At 38.7% G+C, this 13171-nt stretch overlaps 1 protein-coding gene across 1 annotated transcript; it reads left to right on the forward strand.

Moving 5' to 3' along the window:
- The first annotated feature begins 3623 nt into the window (after nucleotides 1–3623).
- LOC121853999 (mediator of RNA polymerase II transcription subunit 27-like) lies at nucleotides 3624–12910 on the forward strand. The gene is made up of 3 exons (XM_042348387.1): nucleotides 3624–3945; nucleotides 8204–8348; nucleotides 12758–12910. The coding sequence occupies exons 1-3, from the start codon at nucleotides 3752–3754 to the stop codon at nucleotides 12887–12889; spliced, it is 471 nt and encodes a 156-aa protein (XP_042204321.1). The 5' UTR covers nucleotides 3624–3751; the 3' UTR covers nucleotides 12890–12910.
- Nucleotides 12911–13171: the final 261 nt, after the last annotated feature.

Here is a 13171-nt window from a genome sequence, read left to right on the forward strand (position 1 = left end):
AACGACTCGCAGACTTGCCTCCAAACCAAGGGCTTGAACATACAACAATGTGATATAAAACTCAGGGCATTAGAAACATTTCTAGTTGAAAACAGGGACAAGCTAGTGAGTAATGGAGTTAACTATGCCAAAGAAATTTGCAATGATCTGGGGATAGTCATGGAGCGTCAGCGTCGACCCAAAAAGAAGAAACAAATGTTTGGTGAAGGATCACGAGATGCTGAATTGCCATACGACATTGAATTGAGGAGAGAAATGTTTTCTTCGCTGGACAGAGTGATCCAAGAAATAACTTTGAGATTTCAACAGCTTCATGAACTTGCTGAGAAATATGCCTTCCTTACCCCATTGAATCTTTTGGATGATAAATATGAGTGTCAAATAGATCACGATCACGACGACATTGATAATGAGGAGTTCCTCGTTGAGAGAAAAAGACTTCAGCATTTTGTTGCTGTTGCTGCTATAACTATTAAAGACCGAATACAGACGTGGAAAGAAGGCCCCCTTGAACTTTTGCAGTTTATTCAAAAGTATAACCTTGGGAACTCGGTTCCAAATATAGTAATAATGCTGAGGATTTTCCTCACAATTGCTGTTAGTGTTGCTACCTGTGAGAAGAGTTTTTCGAAACTAAAACTGATCAAGAATTACTTAAGATCTACTATGAGCACCTTGCGGTTGAGAAATCTTGCCATACTGTCTATAGAGCGACAATTGACAGATGAAATAGTTTTTGACAATGTCATTGAAGAATTTGCCAACAAAAAACAAGAAAAGTTACTTTGTAGAAAGTTGTAGTTTTCATTTCAGAAATAAAGATGGTCCTAATTTTTTACACTTTTTTACTTTTTTCCCTATCCTATATGTCGTTTTTGCTTTTTGTTTAACTGTTACTTATAAAGTTTAAGTATGTTTGGGGTGTATTTAAAGCATACTATATTTGAGTATGTGAAAGTAAAGTAATATTATAATGGTAATACAACTATTTAATATATATACTGTATATATATATAAGAGTGAGTCACTGTGCAATATGTATTTTTGTGGGGCACGGATGGGGGTTAAGTAACTCATATGCTCCTGGCGGCACACACTTAGTTACGCCACTGTATATATATATATATATAAATATATATATATATATATATATATATATATATATATATATATATATATATATATATATATATATATATATATATATATATATATATATATATATATATATATATATATATATATATATATATATATATATATATATATATATATATATGTAGTTGAGCAAATGTGTTAACCGATGATTTAGACAATTTCAAGACTCTTCTATGATGATTCCCTCGCAAATGACTTAAATATTACCGGGATACCCAGGGGAAGGAGCTCAGTTTAGGAGGTTAAGTTAGATCATTTTACCGGTAGTTCATTTGCAAGAAAAACGTCATGGAAGAAAATAGCCTAAACCATTGGAAAAAAAAACATTACTTTTACGTTTGTCCTCTTGGACACTGATGGCTCGAGAGCCATATTGATTAAAAATGAAAATTTACCGCAAAGGTAATTTAATATAAATATAAGTACATTATTTACTAATAATCACGTTACTTACTACTGCCAATCTCACTTGGCCACGGCATTTTGAAGAATAAAGAATACTAGAAAAAGTAAAAGTATACACTGACGTCTATCCACTCCAACAGCTCTCCATCAACTGACATTTCTTTAGGCACGTTCCAAGATTTTGTCACTCTTACCAGGTGTTTGACACATTGCATGCTTTTGTCTTTGTTTTTCATATTTTATAAATGAAACATTTATATTTTTTAAATATTTTATCTTACTTAAAATACTATATTATTATTTTTTTTGTTTTCTTCAAAACTATGTCTGGTCTGTCACGTGAATAATCATGATGCATAATCTAGGTTATAGTGTAGGATTCCCTGATTCACCTTCCACTTTTTTTCTTCAAATTTGTCATACTTCAAAAATAATATTTATTACTTAAATTTAAAAATATAGTTTCCTTAGATCCAGACTTAAAGAAAAACGAAATACAAAAATAATTACAAGTGCTCTCACATTTTTTAATTGTTGATGTCTCGTGTAATTATTAATTTAGTTATACCTTACTAAGGTATTTCAGCGTAAGTTACCTTAGCTATTTAGCGTAATAATACAAAACTCCCCACAAATAACAAGGGATACAGTGATCACCCAAGGAGCAGATCAGTGGTGAAGAGGATAAAAGTTTAACCCGAGGTAACTGGAGGAGAGCCGGTGTTGCAATACCAAGACCAGAGACATTGCAGAGGACAAATTCCGGCTTGAAGGTCATGTACACTAATAGTGACACGACAAAAGAGCGGCGTTTGAGGGTACATCAACCCGGTACAGTATATGTTGTTGGTTCACACTCGGGATGGGGTGGAGAAAGGAAACTCACAATGTGCTCTCTGTATACATGTTGTATTGGATGTACAATGGTGGGAAGGCAGCATGGTTACAAGGGTGATGTAGAGAGAGCTGGTTGGTGAGGATGCTCAGAGGAGGACAGCTTGTGGGTCGCCATGCTCGCCGGCGGGAGGGAGGACCGCCAGGCAGGAGGAGGAGGAGGAGGTGTTGGTTGGTGTAGGTAGAGGCAGGTCACCACGAGGTCAGGTCTTTAGTAGCGGAGGTAGGCGTAGCTTAGTAGTTGACCTCCGTCATGTAAGGCGGCGCTGGTTGACCTAGACACTGGGTAATTCGCGGGGTGGGCTACTCAGCGTTTGTAAGGGAGGTATCCACTACAGTACAAAAACAGGAGAATCGAACCGGAGGAATGTGAGTTGGATATGACTCATTTACGAACCTTTCCCAAGAAACTTGCAAGAGACTTACTCCTTGTTTGATGTATGTTCATACCCCCAAAATGTAGTGTATTAAACCAGAGAAACTTAATTGACAATGTACCGGGGCAGAACCCTAGCCACCCTTGTCATGGGGAACACTAATTATGGCGACATCGACTGGAGAAATGAATTCACGCCAAACGACCTAAATAATCCAGTCACTTTTCGTAGAAACTCTGAGAGATGATTTTCTATTCCAACATGTTAAATATCCGACGCACTACAGAGGGGAGCAAAGGAGGGTATGGTGGCCAATCTGGAACGCCTAGCCCCAGTTAAGAACATAAGAAAATAAAGAGTCTGCAATAGGCAGCTTCAGAGCTAACAAAGCCATCTGAGTTACTTTCTGAAATTCCGAGTGCTAGTTTTCAAAATGTCCACTAGTAAATGAAAAGGGTCCTACGACAGTGGTAGAAAATATAACAAACCAGGGGACGATGACTAACTAGACGTTTTGCTTACGCCAACTAGTGTTATCAAGTTATCCACCATTATCATGCTCCACCACCATTATCATGCTCCACCACCATTATCATGCTCCACCACCATTTCAGATTAAGGTAAATCTTCACTGTAGATTATAGATATTATGTTTATGTAATCATTGGGCTCTCAATTCTAAGTGAAAATTTGGTTATATTACGACATTTTAAGTGGATATTGTAGGGGATACTTTTATTTTGTGTGGATTGCAAAAATAGCCTTGTGCTTCCCATCCAAAAAGATTTGGCCGTGAGATGGCGTGAAGTTGGCCGTGAAGGTCGTACATCTGGCACCCTGCTCAGTGACTGTCCGTCTGTTTGGCCGTGAGATGGCGTGAAGTTGGCCGTGAAGGTCGTACATCTGGCTCAGTGAACATGGCGGCACCGGAGGGGACGAGTGTTGAGACTCTTACTGTAACACTGAACACACTGAGGACACTCAGAAGTAGTGTTACCCTTTTTTTCAAATTCATTTCAGAAGGCAATAGAGATGAAAACAGTAATGAAGGCGACAGCAGTGTACACGAGGAGGCAATGAAGGTCATGGCTGATGTTAAATGCCATTTACGGTGAGCTTTAACTTATGAATATACAGGACTTGTTGCATAATTAGATTTTCTGAAAAAAACAATAATTAGAGTGTTCTTGTTGGGTAATACTTAACGGATATAAAGTCACGAGGTCCGTTATTGACATTAAGCGAGACGGGGAACTTTTGAAGTATCAGGTTCTGCTATTTTAGGTAATCTCGTGAAAATGTCAACCTTAGAGCCAAAACTGAAAATCCACACAAACTAATGGAGGAGGCAGGGTAATAATTGATGACGGTAATTATTTAGGATTAACCCGCCAGCGAATTTGATTGAAAACAATTTCGAAAACGCCGGATTTTCATTGTTATATTATAGTGGCCACTGTTGTAGTTTGTGGAAATATGTTAAAAAAAAATTATTTTTTAAATAAGCGCTACTTAACATTTGTGGGTATGAAGAACACCTAACCCAACAAACCTACCTAACCTTACCTAACTTCCTTATGGGGGAAGGGGGCTCTACCCCCCGCTATATTAAACAGAAAGAACTTACTATGATATGGTGAAATTTGAGGCATTTTCTAGACGCGAGATGATACAGCCGCATCGGGGCTATGCAGCCTTGGCTGGTTAGGCCTATATATTAACCTTGATGACTAAACTGCGGCCGAAATTTAAAGAAAACGATTTTGAAAAGCTGCAATTTCACTGTGGTAATCATTGATTGTCCCGCGGGCGACTTCACAAAAAAATGATTTTATAAACGCTGCAATTTCACTATTTAATATAGTGGACACTTTTAGTTTGTGAAAAGGTATTAAAAAGTTATTTCTAAATTATACCTAACCTAACCTTAGTGGGTATGAAAAACACCTCACCAACCTAACCAAATAAACCTACCTAACCTTACCTAACCCCGGGACCCCTCGGTATATTAAATAGAAAGAACTTACTATAATATGGTGTAATTTAAGGTTGTTTCTGGATGTGAGAGCAGCCGGCTGCATCGGCGCTTATGCAGCTTGGGCGGCGGATTTATTTGGGTAAATTTGCATAAGCACACCACACTCTGTTAGAAAGTCAAATATATTTTTCTAGTGTATTTGTGTGTGTTTAGACCGAATATGACCTTCATTTCCGGCGGAAATTGGCCGGTTTTTTTTATCGATTTTTTTTCTTGGGACGTTTTCCGAAAAAAAAAATGTCCAAGCGAATAAAAAATACACCAAAAAACACTAGAAAAAGCAAAAACCTAACCTAACCGACTCTCACCATATGATGGAATCACCTATTTCTTACCTTATTGCTGTCTCTTCTTTGTCTTTGGGATAAGGGACGAGTTAGGACAACGCCACATATGTTGGTTTTGACGATATTTACATTGTCTTGCACTTATGACACTTTACTGAGGTTGGGAGAACACCATGCGATCGAAAAAATGCTCCAGTTTTTTTAGTTTTTTTCCCATAACTTACAATCAGCTCCATATAATTTAAGTGACACCCATCACACACTTCCATGGTCGGAAATGAATATGAATTTGGAAATATGAGAGACCCAAAATAAAAATCGATTTTGATTGGGTCAAAATTACAGCGAATTAAACCAAAAATCATTTTAATTGGTTGCCAAAAAAACGCTTTTGATTGGCCGCGTAACGTGTACGGGAAAGCATGCGCGTGATGATTTATGAAGGAGACATCAGTGTGGGAGGTGAGGTAGGCGATAATGGCGGAAGAATAATGGAAGAAAATAGAGAACATTTTGGATATGCTGTCTCCATTATTATACATTTGCGCCGGTAATGTAATAGCTGAAAATTATCTTATAATTAGACGACTTATTCGAATGATAATAGATTAGTGGTAGGAATGTGTGATGTTAAAACGCAATAATACCGTTGTTTGTTATTGTGATGGTAGGAAACGGCGAGCCACAGTGTTGGGGAAGTGATGAAGGATTGTGCTGTGGTCTTGGTGAATGTGGCAGAACAGGTAGCGAACGAAGTAGTGCTTGTCGTGGTAATCCCTGTTGCCAGCCCTCAGAACCCAGGGTTTTATACTCTTCCACTGCAGTATCAGGGTCAACAAAGTTTTCGCTGTTGTTAACGGTTTGGTTTGTTATAACCTAAGGACCCCAAGTTCGAGTAGGCTTTCCAGCAATCACTGTAGATAGTGGTGGTCTGGCGTGATAAATTTCTGGCAATGAGAAACTAGGGTGTCGGCGTCACTTTTTCTCAACCGGCACAACGAACATGCAGCCCGATCCACACTCAATGCTGCCAAAAACCTAGATACCCTTCACTAAGCGGTCATGTTGGAACTTCCTCTTACCAAACTTACTTTCGTCAATTTCTACAATTGCATTTGGGCCACCAATAGGTTCCTGGTTTTCCATCCAGTTCATACAGACCTCACTGCAATAATGTTTCCTGTCAACAACGGACTTGGCCCACAAACCCAGTTCTGTTTCACAATATTGCTGTGAAAAATACTTTCTGAAATTTGTACAAGTCCCTGGATGACCAAAACTAAAATAATACCCTTATTAGAATGTTACCTAACCTACCTATCTTCCTAACCTGTGAATTGTCATTTTGATTTTTTGGTTATTATCCAAACAACATCTTTAGGAAAATGAGCGAATTCAATGCAATATAAATTGTAATAAACACTCCCGATGAGATCGTTGTTCATTTCTTGACTTGTCTGAAAAGAATAAGTTGCTAATACAGTCACAAAAACACCTATACAGTATAATCAAAATGTCACATCACATAACATAAGAAACAATTCTACCTAAAATAGAACATTTACCATTATCATTTGCCAAAATATCTGTGGGTCGCAGCTTTTTCTTAAAATACTGTACTGTACAGTGGTCCCTCGGTTAACGAGATTTCGGTTAACGAGTTACCTTCCATAAAATTCTTAACTTCGGTTAACGAGCAATCCCTCGATTAACGAGTTTCTTACGAGCTGACCTCCACATGTTTTAGCTTGCATTTGGCGGTCCAACAGCTGTAGTATTAGTCCGCCAATACAGTAATCGGTTCTAGGGCTTAAATTCCTTACCCTTTTAGTAAATATCAAGAAGTTTATACTATTCAATAATTTTAATGGTTTAATATTAAATTTTTTAGTAATTTTAACAATTATTGAACATAATTGAAGGTAAAGAAACTAGTTTGTGGCACGCCATTCAGCCTGCCAACACAGCATATAGGCGTCAGTCTTTTTGTCTTTTCAGTGGAGGTAACATCTTGCTTGAGACTCTCTTCAGCTAAACGCTTTTTTTTCTGTGTTTACAAGCAAATTATTGGTCATTTTGAAGTTTATTTTACATATTGACAATATGTAATGCAGTGCCGTGTTGATTTAAAGAAAATAATCTTGAATTACACCAAGAGAACTAAAATTTTATGGGTGAAATGGCGCCATGGGGTGACTTCTCTTCCACCCCAATGCCTTCTCTTCTCCCTTCTCCTCCACCCCCATTCTAATCCCCATCATCATCCAGGAGCCTTCTACATACACACCTCAAAGTAAGTGAACCTTTATACCTTTTTTGTTGAATTTAGGCAATTTTCGGTGAGCTGGAACCAATTACCCAAAAACCCATTGAAACAATGGTTTCGGTTAATGAGTTTTTCGGTTAACGAGCAACCTTCTAGAACGGATTGTGTTCGTTAACCGAGGGACCACTGTAGTACTGTACAGAATGACAAGGAGCCTGTTGGGTTGTAAACATTGCTAGTATGTTTTAGTGACATGTGATTGAAATGTGAGTACATACTGTAGTTCCAAAATAACTAACCTCGCTTTTTTTTAATTTTTCCCAATACAAAGCTTATTATTTGGAGAAAGTCTAGCTCATTGTATGGTAAAGGTGGAGCAGATGATTAGCACCCGAACGCTTTTATATATTTCTAATATATTTTCCAGATGTTCTTTGGGTGATAAATTATTTGTTAGTAAGTAGGGCCTGAAAGAAGATGGGAATAATGGGGCAGAAAATGCGAACACTTAATATGGCAGTGATTTCATGTCTCTATGTGGTTTTTAGGCAAAGAAATTTTTTTTTACCCTGATTATGGCTAAATACATGTTCGTATTGTAGGATTGGGCGTCTCATCCAATAGTCTTTGGCTGATATAGGAGTTGCCCAAGCCAGATATGGTTGTAATGGAATTTCAGCATCAGTCCTTCATTATTCAGTTAAAATATGAATTTTTTAAGCTATTGAGAATTTCAGTTGGGAAGAAAAGCCTGTTTATATATATTTTTAACTTGCAGAGAACTGGAGACTCAAGTAGCAGGTCTTAATCCACCCTCAAACCCTGTAAATCTGGGTAACACAGGGCTCTTGTCCTTGGACCCCTCACCAGATAAACTACCACTCTACTACCAGCTTCTGGACTGTTATACTTGGATGGAGAAGGTGAGAAATAAGTACTTAACTTAATTTTGTAGCACCTCTTAGCTAAGACCATTTATTTCTTGGAACCCCCTTTGTTGGAGTGGAGAAAATCTGATTGAATGTTTCAAGCATTATAGACCCCTATTGTGACCAAAGAATAATAATTACTGTAAACCCTTGCCATTCGCGATGGATAGGTTCCAAGAAATGGCGCGAATAGGTAAAACCGCAAATAGCCATTTCTGTAATACCTTAGTGCACTAATATACAGGTATACCTATACTGTGTATGAGAAACTTAAGTCACAATAATGTACTTACATTTGTATGTGGAAGTCTGGAGCTTGATGAAGTGGTGTACTGTATATAGAGAGACATCTGGTTAATGAAGCATAGGTGGATCATCAAGATCACTGGTGGAAGAGGGTGAATCAGTGGTGGTTGGTGGAGTGGTGTGCGACCGGGAGGTGGTGCGTGGCTGAGGGGAAGAGGAGGGTGGTGAGGTGGTGGGTGGCTGGGAGGAGGGTGGTGAGGTGGTGCGTGGCTGGGGAGAAGAGGAGGGTGGAGCGGCAGCGGTAGCACTAGCTGGTTCTTTCTTAAAAAAAAAATGTTGATTGGCAGTTGTTTCCTCTTGGCTTTCAGTTCTTGAAACATTTCCCGATAGGAAAACAATACTTGATTGATTCCTCGGACCATCTAAAGGCTGCGTTCCATGGAAGGGTCGTGGTCAACAATGAAATCACGATTAAATATATATTTTCAAATCCTCTTCTGTAAGTTCCTCTCCATGCCCACCAATCGGCTCTTCCACATCTTCAGCAGCCATGTCCACAAACCCCTCACCACCCAACTGACATGCAACATTCACAATGTCATTCACATCCTTTACCATGGACGGAAATCCCTGAAAGTTATTCACACACTCAGGCCATAAGGTGTGCCAACAAGCATTCACTGTCTCTGGTTTAAGCTCACTGAATGATTCACTGAAGTTGATAATGCAGTCTGTAATGTTGTACTCCTTCCAACACTTGCTAACATCAAGGTCAGGGTCTTCATCCATGGCACTACAGATACGACCAAAAGAGCAGTATGTATAATATGCCTTGAAGGTGTGTATTACACCCTGATTGAGAGGTTGGATAAGAGCAATGGTGTTAGGGGGTAGGAACACCACCTCTACACCTGGATGGCTAAATTGCAAACTTTCTGGGTGGCCTGGTGCATTTTCTATCAATAATAACACCTTAAATTCCATCTTCTTGGAAGCAAGGTATTTTTCCACTTCAGGGATGAAACATTTATGGAACCAGCCCAGGAAAGCTTGCACAGTTACTCATGCCTTTTCGTTGGACTGCCAAAACACTGGCAAAAGCTTCTTGTTTTTCCTTTTAAAGCCTTAGGGTTTGCTGAGCGGTAAAGCAAGCCAGGCTTGATAATGCAGCCAGCTGCATTGCCACAGAAGATGAGCATCACTCTGTCCTTGGCTTCCTTGAACCCAGAGGCACATCTTTCCTGCTTGTTTATATATGTTCTACAGTACCAGGTAGTTTCTTCTAATATAAACCAGATTCATCAGCATTTAACACTTGCTCTGGTCTATAGCCTTTCTTCAGCTTGGCGGGAAATGCACCTGCGGCTGTGTGGTCAGCTGATGCGGCCTCCCCAGTCAGCTTAACATTATGGAGCGAGAATCTTTTCTTAAAATTCTCGAACCAACTTTTACTGGCACTAAAAGTTGGTTGTCACTGCACTAGCCCCTTCACCACCTGTTGACTCATAAAAATGAGCATAAAGACTTTTAGGCTCTTCACAAATCACATTGCCGTCTATCGGAACATTTTTGCTGTGCTAGTCCTCGATCCAAATGTTCAGTGCTTTCTCGGTTTTTACAATGTTCTTGTCACAAACAACCTGCGCCACTTTAGCACTTGCAGGAGCACTCGCTTGAACAGAATCACGAATTGCTTTTTCATTCTTTCTTATGTACCGCACTGTGGATTCGTTCACACCAAACAACCGGCCAACCGCGGCAGCACTCGCCCCCTCTTTTAACTTGTCTAATAATTCAATTTTCTTTGCCAGGGGTCATCACTGACTTTTGCCTTTTCTGTTTCACTCCACTAGCAGCACTGGCACTAGGTAGTCTTTTCGGGGCCATTTTCGCAAAGAAACACTAAAGTTTTGAGAGTGTGACACGGGATGCTAGGTCACGGGTACTGGGTGAGGGCAAACAGAGTGGATGAGACGCCGCGGGCACATAGGGTGACTCGTTGCACTGCTAGCCATCATCTGTTTACTGCAAATTGGCAACCCGCAAATAACAAGGAAATCCCTGTGACTGCAAATAACTGTACTGTATATAATTTTAAACTGATGAGGTGATATTGAATTGGTGAGGGTTCATTGTATAGGTAATCCTCTTTTATCCCAAAATCACATACTGGTATCTCTCGTTATACAGATGGGTTAGGTTCCTTAAGGGACCATTATTTGTTAAAAAGTGAATAGCTTTTGTAAACAGGTTGAAAATTCCAAATCTGAAATCCTTGGGGCTGAATGTGTCTCGGATTCTGGATTTTTTCAGATTTTGGGATACCTGTACACTGTATACCTGTATAATGGGGTACAGGTACCTCACCCAGAGGGGCCTGTGCCCAAGTCTAAACACAAAATTCATGGATATCTCATTTACCGAATATGGATACATATAGCCTGCAGGTAGTTTAATGCGATATTTTTAATAATTTTGTGCATGAAACAAAAAGAAAAAGATGCACATTAAACCATCAGAAAGGTAAGGTACCACTACTGTAAGCCTACCTGTAACTGACCCTGAAATTTACCCAAGTGCAGTCTGTGTCTTACCTTCATTCATTAATGCTCTAGGGATGAGGATGCACTCTGAGAAAGAAATACTTTATAAGAACAGAATATTCGTATAAGCAAATGTCCATATAGCAAGGGATACCTGTATTGCAATTTTGTGTTGTCACATATCTGATTTGTATGTACGGAATATCCAAGTGTGTGTGGTTTTTTTTTTTTAATGCTATTGCAAGGAAAATTTTTAATCATGCACTCAAACTACTTCCAACAGAGCACCCTTTCCCAAGCAGCTAACGAGCCGATCTGTGGTGAAAAGGATAAAAGTAACAGTCAACAAGAATCTTTTAAATTTGCAGAGATGCATCAGTTCATGCTCAGCTTTCAGAGGGTGAAGAAACATAATCCACAATCCTCTCATATAATTATTTATTACTACAACTTAAATCTTTTATACATTCTTAACTTTATTAAGTGTGTTTTTTTATGCCCATAATACTAGTGGTAAACTTGGGTGTAAATGGTGGTGGTTGTTGGTTGGTAAGTTGAGAAATGTCCATGAGAGGTAGAATATCCACTGAATAATATACAACTACAAAAAAAAATGAAGAGTAGGAAGTGAATTGGTTCTTGAACATTCGCCACCCCCCTGACCTCATTAATACAACAGTATGCAATTTCACCATAATTCCCATCTTATTTTGGTTCATTTGGTACTAGGATAATAAAACATTATGGTAAAATAATAAATTAAAAAAAATTCCACTTGACTCCAGATGAGCTACAGTATATAGTATGGTATTAAATTCCTGGGTCTTTGTTGACACAGTGCAGTCACAGCCAGCCCGGTGCCTCCCTGTCTTGATGTTCATGTACAGGTATCCTTCATTTTGCATTTATTCACCCCACTTAAATTCGGTTTAGCGCTAAAAAATTTGACACCCATTCTCACTTAACGTTAAGTCAAAATTTGGTTTAGCAATAGTTTGACTCACTGAGAAGGGGAAAACTGGGGAATAGATGGCATGTTGCCATTGTTACATGTAATAAAACTATAAAAGTTGTGGAAAAATCATTACAATAATAAAACTATAAAATATGATAAATGAAGAGTATGGGTATGTGTGTGAAGTGAATGTGTGTGTGGGGACAGTGAACTATAACTTCATTGCCAACTCTCCACTCAGCTGCATTCTTCCTTCCCTGATGGGAAGTCATAACATACACAGCATGGCAGCAGTCACACGTCTCAGAATCAGCAGGGTGACTGCCTGGTTGAACTGTGTCATGTCGGCCAGAGGATGGGTTGACTGTACATAAAATGTGCGTTATTGTATTTTGCAATATGCTTTTATAAGCTTTAATGTTTATCATAGCAATTTTTGTTAACTTTTGATGTATGCCCAGCCAGGAATGCATACCATTGTTTCTAATGGGAATGTGAGTTTTGCATACAGTACAGTATTGCAATTTCACACATCTTAAGAGTTTTCAAGAACAGAAGCCTTGTGATAAATGAGGATTACTTGCAGTACTGTATTTGTATATTTAATTGTTTGTTTATTCTTTCATTCAATTGTTTGATGTATCGTATATACCCAACAGGTACATTGTTACTCCACCATAATGCACTCACTCTTTTCTGGAAACAATCTCAAGAGATCATCGATATCATTACCATATTCTGCTAAGAGGAGACGACCTGCTTCATTAAACCACAATGTACCTCAACAGTAAGTCTTTAATTTTCTCTCTTTGTGAGATTTTTTTTGTCTTTGCAATTTGGTCCTTCAGAAATTACTTAAAAGGTTAATGACAGTAATGCAAGAGCTGTTATACACTGGTCCCTTACTTATCATAGGGATACATCCCTGAAAATTGGCATGCAAAGCATAATTGTGCAAAACCAGGCCAATTTTACTGATATTGTAAGTATTGGTGAGGTTTTGCATAGAGGTAGGCTGAGATGGTTCTAGTATGTGGAGTGAATGATGGAGACCAGTTGGTTCAAGAAATGGT

The sequence above is a fragment of the Homarus americanus genome, unplaced genomic scaffold (assembly GCF_018991925.1).
Source record: "Homarus americanus isolate GMGI-L3 unplaced genomic scaffold, GMGI_Hamer_2.0 scaffold56886, whole genome shotgun sequence".
Lineage (NCBI taxonomy): Eukaryota > Metazoa > Arthropoda > Malacostraca > Decapoda > Nephropidae > Homarus > Homarus americanus.